This window comes from Trachurus trachurus (assembly GCF_905171665.1).
Source record: "Trachurus trachurus genome assembly, chromosome: 16".
NCBI lineage: Eukaryota > Metazoa > Chordata > Actinopteri > Carangiformes > Carangidae > Trachurus > Trachurus trachurus.
The window spans coordinates 15618908-15635952 of record NC_139902.1 but is presented as its reverse complement, the minus strand read 5'-3'; the positions used below and the strand labels follow the sequence as shown (position 1 = coordinate 15635952).

The window sequence follows — 17045 nt, the reverse complement described above, 5'->3', positions numbered from 1 at the left end:
TAAAACTGACAGGACTTGCTCTTGATACTCGTAATTTCTGCCATACTTATGACCAAATATATTGACTATATAACAGAATTGGCTGGAAGTGGTTTGCCGTCGTACTGTGTAGCACACTGCCATAAACCACAACTCCCATGACCCTTTGCGGCGTTTGTCAGACCTGACGTCACGTTGTCTGCAGCCGTCTGCATCACCTTCGTGATGGCTTTGTGCAGAGACAACGCGGATAAATGTTTGGGCGGACGTGGAAGCTGAGGTAACGTTATATTTACATCCTCACTCATTTCTACGGACACCCACTAGTGTGTGTGTAAACGTGGGACCCAAGAAGTGAGCGGATATTTAGCAGCTCTGGCGCAATAGCTAACAGAAATGCTAATATTTGCACCCAGATTTAACCGCAAATCGCTGATTTTAGGCTAACATAGTGTACCATCATCGTTGAATCTGTGGTTAACATAAGGAAATGCATACAAGAAAATTATTAGCATGACCCAGAGCTCTGTTAATTCAGAATTGGCTGGTAGGTATTGGTTAAACCACAGCCTCCAATGGCTGCCCCCAATGCCCATCGGTTTTCTTTTGTAACACAAATGTTTTAAGACTATTCATCTGGGTTCCCAGCTGTCGTTACGGGATAACAAAGCGGCTTTTCACTGCTTGGCTGTCACTTGTCCTTAGAAAGTAGTCCAGCAAGTCTAAACCATGAAAAAGCAATGGCGTGTTTTGTATGAAAGCGTTTATACAAGAGCCCTTGCAATTAATTAACAGTCATACTGTGTGTATTTATTGTAGCTGATTTCAGAGACACGTGGACAAGCGCATTTAAGGAGCCAAGAGGCAGTGAGCCATGCAGAACCTAATACAAGAAAACAGTGGGTCAACCCCTGAGATCACAACATTGACACTGGACACTGGGACACAGGCTCAGGCAGCACTCAGTGAACCAGCTGCAGGAGGGGCGGAGCAGGACACAACATCTGCTGCTACATCGGCTGTTGTAGAGACAGGATCAGTCATACCACACCAAGAAAATGAAGCAGGTCTGCAAATGGCAGGAACACCTGAAACGGTGGCATGCACACAAGCAGCGGAGAAAGAGACTGCAGCTCAGCCACCAAGCGAGCCTTTAAAAAACATGGAAAAGATGGAGATAGACTCTGCCTCAAAGCAAAGTGCCCCCACAGACTGTGGTGTGAATAGGGATACACAGTCTGGTGAGCAAGCTGCAAAGAAACTGGAGAAAGAGCCACATGTTGCAAGAAGATATGTGCTTTCCAAGAAGGCCATGACAGATCCTCTGAAAATGGACATGTCCAACCCACCGCCTCTTTCATGTGAGTATTTTATCTGGGCTGTGATTGAGATTTTGAATTTTGTGTCCCAGTTCACACAGTGTGACACTAGCAGTTCAAAGAGTGCTCTATGAGATATGTGTGATATATTACAGTGGCATATTAGTTACTGTACTATTTTTTTTTTCAGAAGCATGTAGGTTATTATGACTTCAACAGCAGCATGTGAGTTGCTTTAGGTTTAATATGTTGTATGTAAAACTTGTTTTGTTGTACGGCTACAGAATTGTTGTTATAGAGTCCATGGAATTAGTAGTCTTTGGCCCTCAGAGGAAGCCAAACAAACACTGCAGAGTTGGGCCACTTCTGCTGATACATTAACCTGTTACTGATGGATTTATATGTGTACTGTGTGCCTAGGTCCACTGGAGAGCACCAATAAGTACATAATGTCAGTGCAGACTGCTGTCATAATTCCTATAAAGGATTCTCATGAGAAAACTGATACGTACTGTAGTATCTACCTGGAAAATACACTGATGGTCAGGCTGCACTGTAGGTCTTTTCACTTTGCAATCTCCAATTCAGAGGGGGCAGCAATTATATGTTTCCCCATTTTGACTTCCTGTGTGATACAGTAAATGCTGAATTACCATCTTCTTAATAATTATGTCATAGAAGAGGTTGAGTCTCCTGTGATTCTTTTTGGATTAGCTTTTAGTGTCAAGGAGTTATTACACCTACAAGTATTTGACATGGTGTATAATGCAAAGAACAAGAAGGAGGGATATTTAGATAAGTAATAGCACAAAAATACAATAACAAATAAATGTACACACAATAAATAGTGAGAGCTGTGCCACATGTACGTATGTTACTCTATAAAGGTCCCTTTGAATTCCTAAAGTCGACTTTCTTGCCCACTCTTGACCTACATGGATGGAGCTGCAATTATCCTAGGGATACATTTTAAGCAATCCTTTATACTTTCTATGAATGCTTGTCTTTATCATCACAGCATGAATGTGTGCTACATTAACGTTCTTCCCCTTCTGCCCTGTTCCTTTGCAGCGCCTCACCTCTCCCTGCAGTGCTTTGAGTGTCACATAATCTTCAGTGATTACAAGAGCAAAAAGCGTCATCTGAAGTTGAGCCACCCACGACAGTATGAACAACACCTACTGAGGGATGCGCTTTTCGCCTGTTATGTTTGTGACCGCCACTTCACAAACTCCTCAGAACTCATGGCCCACCAGAAATCCCACACAGAGAAGAAACCCTTCAAGTGTCCACTGTGTGACCAAGCCTTTCAGAAGTCATCAGGGCTCACTCTTCATAAAAAAATTCATTTTGGCCAGGATGGTTATGCCTGCACTGAGTGTGGCAAACCTTGCAAAACACTGACATTACTGAAGTATCACCGCCGCACGCACACTGGAGAGAGACCATATGTTTGCAAAGAATGTGGAAAAAGATTCACCATGGCCAAGGCCCTGACAAAACATGCTTTGACACACTCGCCAGAAGAAGCTGAAAAGGAGAGAAACGCTAAACTGCTACAAAACAAAACTGATGGTAAGAAAATGTTACAAATGTTGTACCATTTTACACATAGTAATAGTGGCATACTTTTTTAGATGTGTTAGTAACATAGCTGTATGAATGATGTTAGTCCACCACTTTGGTCCACAGTGCAATTAAAGTTATGGATTTCACCCAAAGCTTGTGAGGATATTCATGGTTTACCAATAGACTAATGGTACTTTTGTCACCATGATGCTCATTTGCGCTCTTGAGGGAAATGTCTTGACATGTATTGAGTGGATTGGCATTCATGTCCTCCTATGGGTAACTTTCATAGGGAGTAAATAATGTCAAAATTAAAATTTGTCCAATACTTGGTTTATGACTGCACACTACAGCTAATGGCATTTCCATCCATCTTAACTTGGCCTGTTGCACTGTGAGCCAAGTAGGGAATGTGAGACTAAATTAATGTGCTAAAGATGGTGATCATGAATATGCTTACACCTACTGGCTGGCATTTAATTCGAAGTTACTGGCATGCTACATACATTTTTTTTTTTACATTCATACATTTTTTGGCTCAATTATACAATGAATACAATTAGGGAAAACTGTCAGGTTTCAGGAAATATGTTGCTTTTCATAGTGCATTCCTGATGAATAACTGATTTTTCCCCTTTACTTTTATTGTCTTTTGGTGTGTCTACAGTCAAGTATTCTTGTTCCGTATGCAAAGCCACCTTCAAGACCACCAAGACACGCCAACATCATATGAAAACCAAGCACAAATCCAGTAATGCCCTCACAGCTGACCAGCAAGTGAAACAAATTGCACCCATCATAACTCCAATATCTATTTCCCAACCAGCACTTTTACAGTTGGAAGCTAATGGACCTCTGCAAAAGGTTGATGACAATATTGACACAGAGCAGATTTGCAGACTTATTGAATCTTTAGGAAATGTGCAGAAAGTAAACCAAGTTGTCATATTGGGGCAGGTGCCACCTAATGCCCCACCACTTCAAGTGCAGCAGACAGCAGAATCAGTGACTTTGAATGCCAGTCCAATGCGGATAGATTTTATAGGGCTGAAACAGTCCGAAACTAAGAGAATTGAATTGGACACATTAAACAACCAATGTAATAATTCGCTGGAGCAAACGATCATCCTGGAACCCATTACACCAGATGGACAGTTGGAAAACCCCTCTTTCTCAGAATTAGGTTCCCAGTTAGCTGTAGGTGAAAATATAGAGTTGACGCTAGTTCCGACTGAACAAACAGAGCAAGCTCAGGAACAGGTGATGCATCCGATCCTTCAACAGTCTGAGATTAATGTGATTCAGTCTGACACTGTGGATCAAATGGTTTGTCAGAATGAGGTTGCTGATCTCAAACAAAACCTTGAGGAAACCATCATATTAGAACTTACACCAGCATTAATACCAACTTCAGAGCTGGAACAATCCCAGACTGTGCCACAAAATGAAATCTCATCCTCATCTCTGGTACCAACCACGGAACTGGAGAAGACACCGGATCCGACTGCACATTTGACTGTAATAGTTGAGCCGGACACCAACTTGGAAGTCCCACAGTTTACAGTTGAGTTGGAGCTGACACCTTTACAAACAGAGCAGCAGGACCTTACTTTGTGCCCTTGTGTTCCACCAGACACACTTACACAAACTCCATATGAATCTGAAATTATAACCAAAGAAGGAGTTGATACACAGGCCCAAACAGTGAGTTTAGAACAAGTCCATCATGTGGTGGAAGAAACTGCACCACAAGAAACACAAGAAAACATTGAACAAGAACCATCTAAACAAGAGTCGTTTGAGAAATTGCTTGTAGATAACAAGGAAGGTCAGGAGCAGTTGAAGAACCAGTCTGAGGTAGAGGGCACATCTGCTAAAGAAGAGGTTCCATCCCAATTAGAGATCAAGCAGGTGCCAGAGATCTCAGAGTTTCCCTTAAATGTAATGTCAGCTCAAGAACTGGTGAAAGTTCGGAAAAGAAAGCCAGCCAGGGCATCGATCTTTCAAGGATATGTGCAAGAAACGGCTGGATTAATGCCCAAGGATGATTTGCTAATTGAGGTCAGACCTGCCAAACGCCAAAGAAAAAAGTCTCATCTTGTTGTTAAATTTGGTCCACAAAGTAAAGATAAGAAAAACAAGAAACAGAGGACACCTCCTCAGCAGCATCAGCCACCACAGGAAGAAGAGATAAGAACAGATGTGTCAGATGAAAAGGTGAAGGGAAGGAAGGGAAAAAAGGGAAGGAAAGTGGGGCATATGGTAGCTGAAATAAAATCGTCTTCTTCAAGCAAGGATGCAACAAAAGTGCAACAAATCAATGACTCAAAGAAGAATAAAATTAAAAAGCAAAAAGAACAAGCTAGGGATTATGTGGCACATGCAAGTGAACACAAAACTGTAGCTTCAGCAGTATTTAAAAAGAAGAAGCAAGGAAAAATAATAAGAAAAAATCAGCCCAAGAATGCAAAGGATGGGAAGCGAAAGAAAAACCTGTCAATGGAGGAAAATGTAAATGTAAAATTGAGCACAACTTCAGTAGATGCGCCTGGTCCACACGTTAAGCAAGTCTCCCTACTTCTACTGAAAGGTCATAAACAGCCACAGTTGAAAGTTCACAAATTAGACCCTTCAAAGACATCAGGTCCGACACAGGAGACCTCGTCTCAGGAGTCCCAAACAGTGCCCCAGCAGGGTGAAGATGAAAATGAACCAACAAACGATCTCACAGAGGAAAGTAAGAAAAAAGTCGGAAGACCCAAAAAGAACCAGAAAGCCCTTTCGTTGTTATCCTCACTACAGGTTTCCCGTCAACCACCTGAGGCTCTGCCCACCAAGCCAAAGACAGCCAGGAAACGTAAAGCCTCCTCAAAAGTAGAGACTGAAGGAATAATAACTTCTCATTCCAAACGTGCCTTAGAGTGTAATGATTGTGGGGAGAGATTTAGTGAAGTATCGTCCCTTCAGAAGCACAAGGCGACAGTGCATATCGTAGAGAGTCCTGGTCTCACTTACACTAATGGGAACGTCTTTGAAGGAGTCTCCACGCTTTACCAGCTTCCAAAACATCACAATAAAGTTGTTGGGGTAATTAGTGCTACTGCAGACTGGGATACTGAGCCAGAGATGACATTAGAAGACAGAGAGCGAATTCTCTCATTCCCAGCTTTAATTCCATCTCCATCTTTACCTGTTCCTCCTTCAGATGTTGAAGGGAGTGCCTATGAAGATAAGGGTGGAGGTAAAATCAGAGCAGATAATCAGTCTGATACCTCTCCAGAAGTTCACTTGCCATCTCCAAATGTCACATCTGAATCTGCTCCGTGTAGCTCTACTCAGACAAAGAGTTTAGAGACAAGAGAGTCTTTGGCATTAGATGAAAGCAAGCAGGAAGAAGGTAGCCCAAAACATCTCAGTATCGAATCTGAAGTCCAGGTTACCACAGATGAAGACATTAAGGAGGATTTACTTCTAGAGGTAGACTTAGTCACTGTTGGAGAGCATAATGAAAGAGATGATCAAGCCTCACCTCGACAAAATGTTCCCCCAAGTGATTCAAAGGAAACTGAGGATGAAAGCACTGAAACATTTGTAGCACCTGAGAAACCTGAAGAAATGGCAACTGAGAAATGTTTAACTCTGCAAACTGTGTCATGCTCCACACATCAGGTAGAAGTCAAAGAAGAAGAGGAAGAAGTGTTAGTCCAAAGGAAAAAAGAAGGAGAGAGAGGCACTGTAACAAAGAATGCTACAAGGGATAAGAGAAGAGGAACAGGACGTTTTAAAAGGGATGCAATATCTAAGAAGGTTTTAGGTGGAGATTCTGTCAGAGGAACAGAATCAGACAAAGAACAAAGTAAATGTCAGCTAGTTTACGAAAAACATCCTGTAACCTCTGATTTAGAAATTGATGACAGAGAACCTGTCACAGAGACTTCACAGCCAGAGACCAATCCTGAATTTGAGATCAAGGAAGCTACCGCTCCTACAACATGTTTGCCTTCAGTGCCTTCTACATTAGATGAATCTCCTGAAGAGCAAGTTGTGTTTGAGCTGCGGTCAGTTACTCCAAGTGTAGAAGAAGTAATGGATGAAGGAGGGCAGCAAGGAGGAGAGGAACACGGCAGGGAGGCTGACCAGTCTCCAGGTATTATACTGGAGAAGATCGTCACTGCTGATCAAACGCTTCGTCTGATGACTGCAACAACCAAACAAAGACAGGTGAGATACTACTTGTATCAACAAATGCTTTACAACATTACAAAATTAATAATCATTACAATCTTACAACTTTTCTTTCATTACAGGGTTTGGACAGCATTGCTGAGAATGAAGCTCAAGTACCAGGGGACGAGGAGATAAAGGTTGAAGAGAACATCTCAGATCCTCTGCTGGCTGGACTCGGCTGTCAAGATAGACAGAGTGCAAGTGTGCTAGCACAACACCATCGTGATGTACGGACCGTTCTGGTGAAAGAGGAGAGCAGTCACACTCTGAATGAGGCTCAGGCCACACAGAGTAGCAGACACATCCGATGGAATGTGGAGCCAGTGAACGAAGGAAACACTCCCACTCCATGTAAGTATTAGTGCACAGTTCAAGAGATCCAATTATTTTGCTCAGAGTTAGATGAGAAGATCAACTGCATTCACGTGTCTGTTTAAACAGCATTAGTCCAACAGGCAAGTAGCTCAGCATAGCTTAGCATTATGACTAGAAGTAGGGGGAAACAGTGAGGTGGGCTCTTTTCAAACAAAAGTAGAAATAGATCTTCAGTCCTTATAGTACAGTTTATGTAACTAATAAATGAGATACAACATGTAAATTTGAAATTTGTCGTATTTTGTTTTTGAAGTTTAGACAGACCCAGCCAGGCACTAGTTGACACAAACACATGAGCATTGTGTCAACATAAATGAATAAGCATAATTCCCAAAATGTAGACCTGTTCTTTCACTGTAGTTTAGAAAGTATTTATAATCAGTAGAAGCACGTTATATAGATGATTTTTACAGGACACAGGACACAAGTGATAAATAAGTGAGCCTATGTGGTGGGTCCTTCTTTCAGAGATAGATAAAGCATGTTTTTGGACTTGTGTTTCAGTAATGGAGATTGGAGAGACAATGAGTGACTGTCATATCAGCCCCGAGTTCAACACCAACCAGTGTATCTTCTACCCAGTGAAAGAGGAGGAGAGGGAGGTTCTACTAGGAGACGCTCAGAGCAGCAGAGGAAGTTTAACACCTGAGGAATCCAGTGCTATCAATCAGACAGAGCTCCAAATTACAGATGGTAGTTTACAAGTATACATTTGTGTTGTCTGAGTATATTGCAGAGTAATTGACGTCTGTTTTAATGCTGAACATGTTAACAACAGATGAAAGGAGCCATTCCTCACAAGAATACCAGGAAATAGGAGTGAGAGGACTCTTGTCAGACCCAGGGATTAGTGACATTCCAGATGGAGATGGTGAGTTTTCTCTTGTCCAGTAGTAACTGTTTATTCATTACCTTAACCCATCCGTCAAAATTGTTGATTGTGGATATCTTTCTAAAATTACTGCTCTTTCAGTTGAGGAAGATGCTGACTGGCCTCATCAACCAGACCTTCGAGACTTTCTCCTTTCTGATGCAGAGGATGTGGGTGTGCCTGAGCTGTCTGATCCTCACCTTGACTCAGAGACAGAAGTGATGGCCTATTTCTACAAGAACCAAACCAACGGAGCACAACAGACAGATCAAACCTCACAAAGGTACAGTAGAATTTATTTATTTTTAGATCTACAATCCTCTAAAAATGAATACAGAAAGTTTATACAGAAACAATTATGTTAAATGGTGCAAAACTAAAAATGATTCTTATATGCAATCAAGGGTACAATCAGGTTTTGGAGATAAATATGTAAAACTCTTGTACTCTGGTAATTGTTTCAAATGTGGTAATTGTTTTACTTTGGATTTGTCCTGATATTTTGATTTTTTTCCCCTTCTTTTTTAGCTTGCCATCTTCTAGTAAATGGCCCCAAGCACCAAGAGATGCACACAGGAACAGAGAACCCATTGATTACTTCTCCAGATATTTTGGTTGGGATACCTGGGAAGAAATTGCAGGTTGCACAAATAAACAGTCCAGCTTGACTAACCCTGCCACAAAAAGAGAGGTTGCACAGTTTGTTGGGATCCACATTGCAATGGGAACTTTGAAGGTCTGTCTTTCTGTTTGATCCATTTCTTAAATGATTACTTGGCTCTGTTTATTAAATGCAAGACCACCAAAAGTTCTAATTTGTTATATAATGTGTTAATCCTCTTACTTTTCAGTTTCCCAGTCCAAGGCTCTACTGGGAGGACTTGACGAAGGTGCCCCTAATTGCTGAAGGCATGCCACTTTCACGTTTCCTTGAGCTGTCCTGCAAATTGAAGCTAGCCTCTCCAGCAAAAGATCCAGTCACCAATAATGTTCAGAAAGGACAGCATGATGGCGACTCTGGAACTGGACAGGAAGGTAAAACTCAGCCAAGCGGACAGTATGTAATCTCTCAGCATGATGATTGGCAGCTCCGAGGTGAAAAGACAAAGGATTTGAACAGCTCAAAAACACAGACTGATCCACTATGGAAGGTTCAGCCAATACTCTGCCGTTTCAAAGCAGGGTGTCGGTCACTGACAAGAGAGGGAGATTATGCAGTCGACCAGTATCCACTTCCTTTATCAGGGAAGATGCACAACAACAAACCGTCTCTTCAGTGCACTACTCTGATTGGATTCGGTGGTTTGCTCTTTCATGTGGATCTTAAACTGGATCTCTCACACAAAGAAGATGCTGTAGAAAAAATGGCCCCAAGAGGAAGTATGGTGTTTCTTTGCAGACAGGAACTCTCTACCCCTGCAATGCTAGAGCGCCTTCTAGTTGCTGGGGTTCATGGTGCAGGCAGGGTCGGGGGAGCACGAGGACAGATCGGGGATGAGTTTGTCAGCTCAGACGGGAAGCTGATGTTACGCCGATCACACTGTGGCTTCATACTCTCTACCGCGGGAAACGGCCAGAGGGACACGGCTTCTCTTGCTGAAAACTTTGAGAAGGCCCAAATGTCAGCTCGTCTCAGCAGAGATTTGCAAAATCTTTACCATACCCCCCTCACCGCTTCAGCCCCGACCTGCTGGCCTCAAGCAGTGCTCTGGTACCTTACAGATCTGGCTTTGATCAATTCCTGGCTCCTGTACCGACAAGATCACAGGGCAGTGTCTGCACCTTTCACTCTCATGGCCTTCAGACTGGAGGTGTCCAAGGCTTTGATCCTCTGCAGTAGCTCTGATACTCAGGACTCAGTTCCCCCTCAACCTCCTACAGAGAGGGCCCAAACAGCAAATGATATCCCCGATCCCAGCCTGGCCGAGGAAAGTCCCCTGCCCAATGCGGCCACACGGTATGATGGTTCGGGCCACTGGCCAGAGCAGCTTGCAGAGGGCGAAGGGGGCAGATGCCGTTATGGGGACTGTCAGAGAACATCACGAGTGCTATGCCTCAAGTGCTGTGTCTTTCTTTGTATCTCGCGCAACCACAATTGTTTTTTGAATTTCCATAACCAAGGAAGTTTAGGAAAAGAGTAGTCTTGACCTTTTGTTTTCAATCTCTTACTTTCTGATATAGAATGTAACTGTGATCTTGGTGTATGTAAACCTCAAAAACGATGGTATTATCTCCTCTGTCCGATCAACTTTTCCACAATGCCATTCACTGGTGCTCTCATTTCTAAGTAGGGTTACTGTGCTGCATTTTAAAAATCAAATGCTTTGTGATGTGGCTTATAATGTCATTGAGCAAGTGTAGAAAATAAATTTGCCTTCAAAAGGAAATGTAAAGAAATTAAATACTATTCACCGTGAGCTCTGTTGTGCAAAAGTGTAAAATATGACTTTGAAATTGCAAGTTACCATGATTTTTTTTTACTGTGTATTTTACATGACCTAATTGACGTTCCATGAGCTTGGTTCTAGCTCAAATGTTACACATTATTTATTTGAATTTCAGACAATAAAGGAACGGTTCAAAATGTATGTGTTTTTATTATTATTATTATTATTATTATAATTATTATTATTTCTATTTAGTCTTGAATAACATTAAATATTGTTCTCTGTTCTATTCAAATGTCCCAAGAAGCTGTGGCAGTGAGGGAAGAGGCACAGTAGCAGGATCCTGAAACTTAAGGAGTCATGTGGAATTGAGCCATTCTTATGTTTATTATTTACAATAGAGATGGGCAGATGGACCCCGAAATGTTGATACAACTCAACTGATACTAACTGTTGGTGAAGGAGGAGAGCAGTGACATGCTGAGTGAGGCTCAGGCCTCACAGAGTAGCAGACGCATCATGGATTGTGGAGCCAGTGAACGAAGGGGACACTTCCACTCCATGTAAGCATTAGTGCACAGTTCAGGAAATACAATTATTTTGCTTAGAGTTCGATGAGAGGATCAACTGCATTCACATATCTGTGTAACTGAAAAACACTCATAGCCCACAAGAGAATTAGCTCAGCATAGCATAATGACTAGAAGTAGGAGGAAACAGGTGGGCTTTGAGATCTTCAGGCAAATTACATGCACATGGACTTCAGACATTATAACAGCAATTATTTACAACAGAGGTGGGCAAATAGATCCACAAAATGTGGATACTGCTGATGAAAAGTCAGAAAAAACTCAATAAGACTGAAAAAATTAAATAATGGCATGATCACATTCCAGGTAGGCTGCATAGTCTTAAAATATTTGCAAAATCACCCACTGATCCCTTATAGAGAATTAAACAATAAACATGAATTTACTTTATTGGTATAGTCGCCCAAATTAAATTTCAAACTTTTTTTTTTAACCAAGTAGCCTAGGCTATGAAATATAGGGAAAGGTCAACCCAGTGCATAGACTGTAAAAAAAAAAGATCCAGTGTGTAGTGTGAAAATCGCATATTGTAATGCTTTGGGTTGCTGCATTGTAACGATATGATGACAAATGTACTGTAACTGTGTTTCATGGACTAAAAAACGTAGAGACAAGTGAGGAGTTGATTTCGTAAAAATAGTCTTCAACAACTGTTGAACTTTTATCTATGGATGTGTGGAAACATTATGCAGTTAATTTTTATTACTGGTGGACACTGCATGTAGGCAGATAAACAAAACTATTACCGTAGCGTCAATGAAAAATATGGTAAGTACTTTTTACGAAGTTGTTTTGGGTCACGTGACCAAGATCAATCATAGAACCAGACTCAATAGAAAAGAAGGCTAGTCCAAAATCTATATGTTCAACGCGTGTAGCTGTGGCGCTGTGTGCGGAGCTGATTTTATGAGTTAGTACAGTGTGGTAACAGGTGTGGTTAGCATTTTTTTTATTTTTTTAATCAAAAAGCGTTATTTAATGCTAATTTGGGCGACAGAACTATTGAATTAATATGCTTAAGTCTCCGTGTTTCTTCCAGTCATCAGCAGCACTGCCCAGCAAATGGTGCAGGTCTATATATTCGGTGTGTTAACATTTAGTCCAAAACTGAATCAATAACATAGTAATAATAATGAGGAGTCTCCGGCAGCCATCTTAGTTGTACAGGCGGCTATCATCACAACATACGCCAGGAAGAGTCCGGTCCGATCTGTGCGTTGTACTTCTGTGGGGTCAACTCTCTCAGTCAAACTACCTTCAAAGAGCGGTTAGAGGTAACGTAAACGTCTGCCCACTTTTACGCTTTTTGTTACAGAAATAAATCGCCATACGTACGTTTATTATTGTGTGTTACATAAATTCTTGGGCGGGTGCATGTAAGCGCCAAATACTGAGTTAAAACTTGGTTTTGTATATAAAGGTACGAAAAGTCTTGAGTCCGTTTTGAATGGCAGCCCGTGTTGTTAGCGCTAACCAGTTAGCCAGCGTTAGCCCGCTCGATAGCCTGTTTTTTTTTCCTTCTTCTTTTTTGGTATTGGCATTAGCTACGTGCGCAGCCATTAAACTAAAACACGTAACCTTTTTTGCAAACGCCTCCGACGCACAGACTTGGACCAGTTAAAAGTATTTTGATCAGCAAAAGGAAGGGCGGATGTTCGTAAGATTGTGTGCAGCTAGTTAGCTTAGCCAAGGCCCTTAGCGATAGTAGCAACGTAGGTTAGCGCTAGCTGGGATAAACTGAAACTTGAGTGATCCCCCCCCAGGGATACTGGACTAATATTTAAACAAACCCCATGTTAGACTCCATATGACTCCTATAAACAACTGCTTTACAATTACCTCAGTATGCCTAGTAGGACAGATCGGCTATGCCGCCGTCTGTTAGATGAACGTGACTGATTTATAAGGTAATTCCCGCTATCTGTGGGGATTATGACATTGTTGTGTTTCCTGTCTAGAAACGTGCGGTTTATATTCTCTATCCTCTGTGTAATTTTGTCCTCATGTCTGCTTTGCTCTCTTTTTTGAATTTAGGTAAATAGTTTGTTTTTTTGAGTGTTTGCCGAGACCCCCCAGCATCCCAGGATGGACTCGGATATTCTCAACATAGAGGAGATAGTGATGGGACGGGGATTACCAGATCCACCTCCTGAAGCCCCCCCTGAAAAGCCCTCTGTACCATACAAACCCATCACTTTGAATGGACCTCCTCCACCCGCTGTTCAATCTTGTAAGTATTTCTCAGTTTCGATAATGCATCTCAAAGATAATCCTTTAGGTGTGTGGTCGTGATTGTTCAACCTCCACCTGTCTGCCCTCCAGACCAGCATGAAAACCTGCAGTGTTTCCAGTGCTTCATCACGTTCTGCAGTGCCAAAGCCAAGGAAAGGCACATGAAGAAGAGCCACCGGGAAGAGTACAAGCAGCAGCTTCAGCAGGTGAACTTGACATGTTCATGCAGTCCTGCAATTCACATGCAGTGGTGACATGCTGTTCTAGGAGAAATGCCATTTGTATACTTTTTAATTGATGCATGAGAAGACAATAAAAGGAGCAAGTTTTTAATGCTTTTTCCACATGAGATTAAAGGAATAGGCTGTCCTACTTATTTTAGTTTGTTTTTTGTTACGTTAAAGTAAATGGAATTGCAATGCAAGAAAAACCTGTGGTATCAACCACAAGCTATGATAAGTGACTGAATTTTGTTAGCTTTGATTTGTGAAATTGAGCTTGATGTTGTATATATTCATTCAGTGATTTATATTGTATACTGAGTATTCAAGACAAGCTCCTGCACATCTCTTGTATTTGGCAAACATAAATCAATTGTGTTTAACATTGTTTTAATTTTAGTTCTTTATTTTGTTTCTTCACAGGGGAACACATTGTTCACATGCTATGTGTGTGATCGCACATTTCATTCATCGGAAGAGCTGACACAGCACCAGCCAACACACAGCAAGGATGACAAGCCCTTCAAATGCGTTCACTGCAAGGAGTGCTTTAAAACATTCTCTGAGGTGAGTGAAATATTAACAGTGTGGTAGTACTTTTATTTCAGAAAATTACTGTTGTTCAAGAACATTTCTTCAATCTCTGACAGCTTGAAGCCGAATAGTAAAATGAAATGCTCAAACCGAGGTGAACATTTGAAATGAGCTTCTCCTCTGCAAGATGAACTATGTTTTAGCCTCAAATATTAAATGTTTTCCATTTCGTATGTGTCTGTTAAACTTTTCACATCTCACCCATGCAGCTCACAGCCCACAGAAGACAAGTGTGTCCGGAGAAGCAGTTGGTATGTAAAGATTGCAATGAAACCTTCCGAAGCGCAGGACTGCTGCGCACTCATCGTCTGACCCAGCATCCCCGCCCAGATGTAGAGACGGCAGAACAGCCAGAGGACCCTGCGAAAACCCATCGCTGTAAGAAGTGTGGTCAGGGCTTTGAAACGGAGCCAGAGCTGGTGGCCCACCAAGAGAAGTACCCTGAAGGTCAGCAATGCAACGGCAGTGCTTCATCCGTGAAGAAACGTGGGCGGCCAATTAAAACCGAAGAGCCAGCAGTTGGAAAGGGAAAGCGGAAAAAGAAAGATGAGGGAGAAGTGCCCGAAGAGGCAGAGCAGACCAGCAGCACAACGGAGTCGGCAGCGACCCCAGCAGAGGAAAAGGGAAAAGCCGTCGGAGCAAAGCGAGGCCGTCCTTCTAAAGCCCCAGCAAAACAAGAAGTGGAAGATAAGAAGAGTCCTGAGGATGACAGTGAGGCTCCAGGGAAGGAGAAGAAACCGAAAGCAGATCCAACCCCGCCCCGTCAGCACCCGTGTCCTGAATGTGACCAGTCATTCCCCGGCTTGATTCAGCTCCGCGCTCACAAGAAGGAGAAGCACACCCCGCGGAAAGCCCACCCTTGCGACGAATGTGAAGAGAGCTTTGCCCGTCCTGAGCAGCTGGACGCCCACATGTCACGGGCTCACGCCGTTGGTCGCTTTGCCTGTCCAACCTGCGGGAAGAGCTTTGGCCGTGAGCGCACCTTGAAAGCTCACCAGAAAAGCCACCCAGATGAAAAGCCTGAAAACCCAAGTGCAAAGAGATAATTTAGACACAGGGACATTGTGGAAGTGTTTTTTGAAGATTTTAGTCATGAATTGCCTTTTTTTTCCTTTCTTTTAATACTGGAGCTCCGATGCTCGAGATCATGGTTTCAGATGAGTTTGGAATGGTTTTGAGAATAACCTTTTAGCAAATTTTGGATTTCAAGTTGATTTTCGATCATGAGCTGATGAAATCATGGACAGACACGTCTTCTAAATTGACTAACCAAATGTTATCGATCTATCCATCTATTACATCCGTTGTCACAGAACATAGTTTATTTGTAAAAACAAACTGTTTTGATTAACTTTTTAAATGATTTGTTTCAGTTTTTTAAGCGTGAAATGCGTGTGGTGTGAATTTATTACTTGGTGTCTTGAGTTGTTCAACTCATCTTGTGGTTTAATTTTTTGTATGTTTTTTTTTTTTTTTTCTCATATTTTCAAAACAGATTGGGTAAGTACATATTTTGAAGAAAAATTAGATGCCTAGTTAAGATAACGTGTTTGAATGTTTAGACATTTGTCAAAAGAAATATGTTATGTACAGCTTCTGGTTCATATTATGCATTTTTTACACTTGATATTTTGATTATGTTCCTTTCTAAATTAAACCTCATTCAGGAGGACATTTTAAATTAACATAATTAAGTTCTGCTACAATTGTTTTGGCTAAGTGCTCCAGATTTAATATGGAGTCTTTGGCTTGTGGGCAAAAGTGATCCACTATAATTTTGAGCTGTCTCCCGTATTTTCACTCATTAGAGTAAAATTTCATGTCTTAGAAATTTCTCAAATGGAACTTGTGGCTTTTTTTAAATGCCTTTGAGTCTCATAAGGAATTGTGTATATCCTGTGTTATTCACTGATTGGATTGTTTCTCTCCCCACGGCAATGTGTCAGGACACTGCTAAAAAATGTAATAAAACATGGTATCCCAAGGGAGGCTGCTGAAGAAATAACCTGCCTGCTTGTCTTTGTTCTCAGCTCTAATTTAGGAACACAACCTGAAATGTGGTCTTGTATTTGTTGGTCATGATTTGTATACTGAATAGCCACTTGTGAAATAGAAAACACAGTAGTGTGTTGAAAAAACATTAGAGGAAAACTTTTAACAGTTTGTCCAGGGTCTCAAATCTTAGTGCATCTTTCCGTCAGAGCTTGGAACATGTTGGTGTTGTTGGTTTGTTTCTGAAGTATCCATGTTTGAATCTGAAAAACAAAACACATACTAAGAGAGAAGCACTGAAATTACTTGGACTAGAGTTCAGAACAACTCTCACTTATACATTTAATGACTGGCCTCATTGCTAGGAGTGCATCAGACAATAACTATGATGTAACTGATGTGAAGTTACCTCGATGTCATGGTTGAATCAGTGCCTTGGGGTGAAAACTAGATTTTTAGGCCGGTTACATTATTCTCTCAGACACTAACCAGTTATCTAGAGGGAAACTAATTGGTTAATAACTTGAATACTAAATTGACAATTTTGATATTTTATCAATTCTTTGCAGAATTGTTGAAACAAAAATGCCAAAAAAAAGGGGGGAAATAATCACTGCTATGAGCTCCTCCAATTTGCTTTCTGTGATAGTAAAACCAGCACTTTGTTTTTTTAATCTGTCAATGTATTG

General features: G+C 41.5%; 2 protein-coding genes across 2 annotated transcripts; both read left to right on the top strand.

The window, feature by feature from the left end:
- The first annotated feature begins 186 nt into the window (after positions 1-186).
- Positions 187-10835, top strand: znf576.1 (zinc finger protein 576, tandem duplicate 1). The gene is made up of 11 exons (XM_083990268.1): positions 187-259; positions 799-1340; positions 2370-2873; positions 3694-3824; positions 5433-7088; positions 7175-7445; positions 7974-8162; positions 8248-8340; positions 8443-8623; positions 8869-9076; positions 9192-10835. The coding sequence occupies exons 2-11, from the start codon at positions 854-856 to the stop codon at positions 10479-10481; spliced, it is 5010 nt and encodes a 1669-aa protein (XP_083846394.1). The 5' UTR covers positions 187-259; positions 799-853; the 3' UTR covers positions 10482-10835.
- A 1674-nt stretch (positions 10836-12509) lies between these two features.
- znf576.2 (zinc finger protein 576, tandem duplicate 2) lies at positions 12510-16358 on the top strand. Its single transcript, XM_083989594.1, has 5 exons — positions 12510-12591; positions 13352-13547; positions 13640-13755; positions 14194-14337; positions 14574-16358. Exons 2-5 carry the CDS (start codon positions 13403-13405, stop codon positions 15408-15410), a joined length of 1242 nt encoding a protein of 413 aa, XP_083845720.1. The 5' UTR covers positions 12510-12591; positions 13352-13402; the 3' UTR covers positions 15411-16358.
- Positions 16359-17045: the final 687 nt, after the last annotated feature.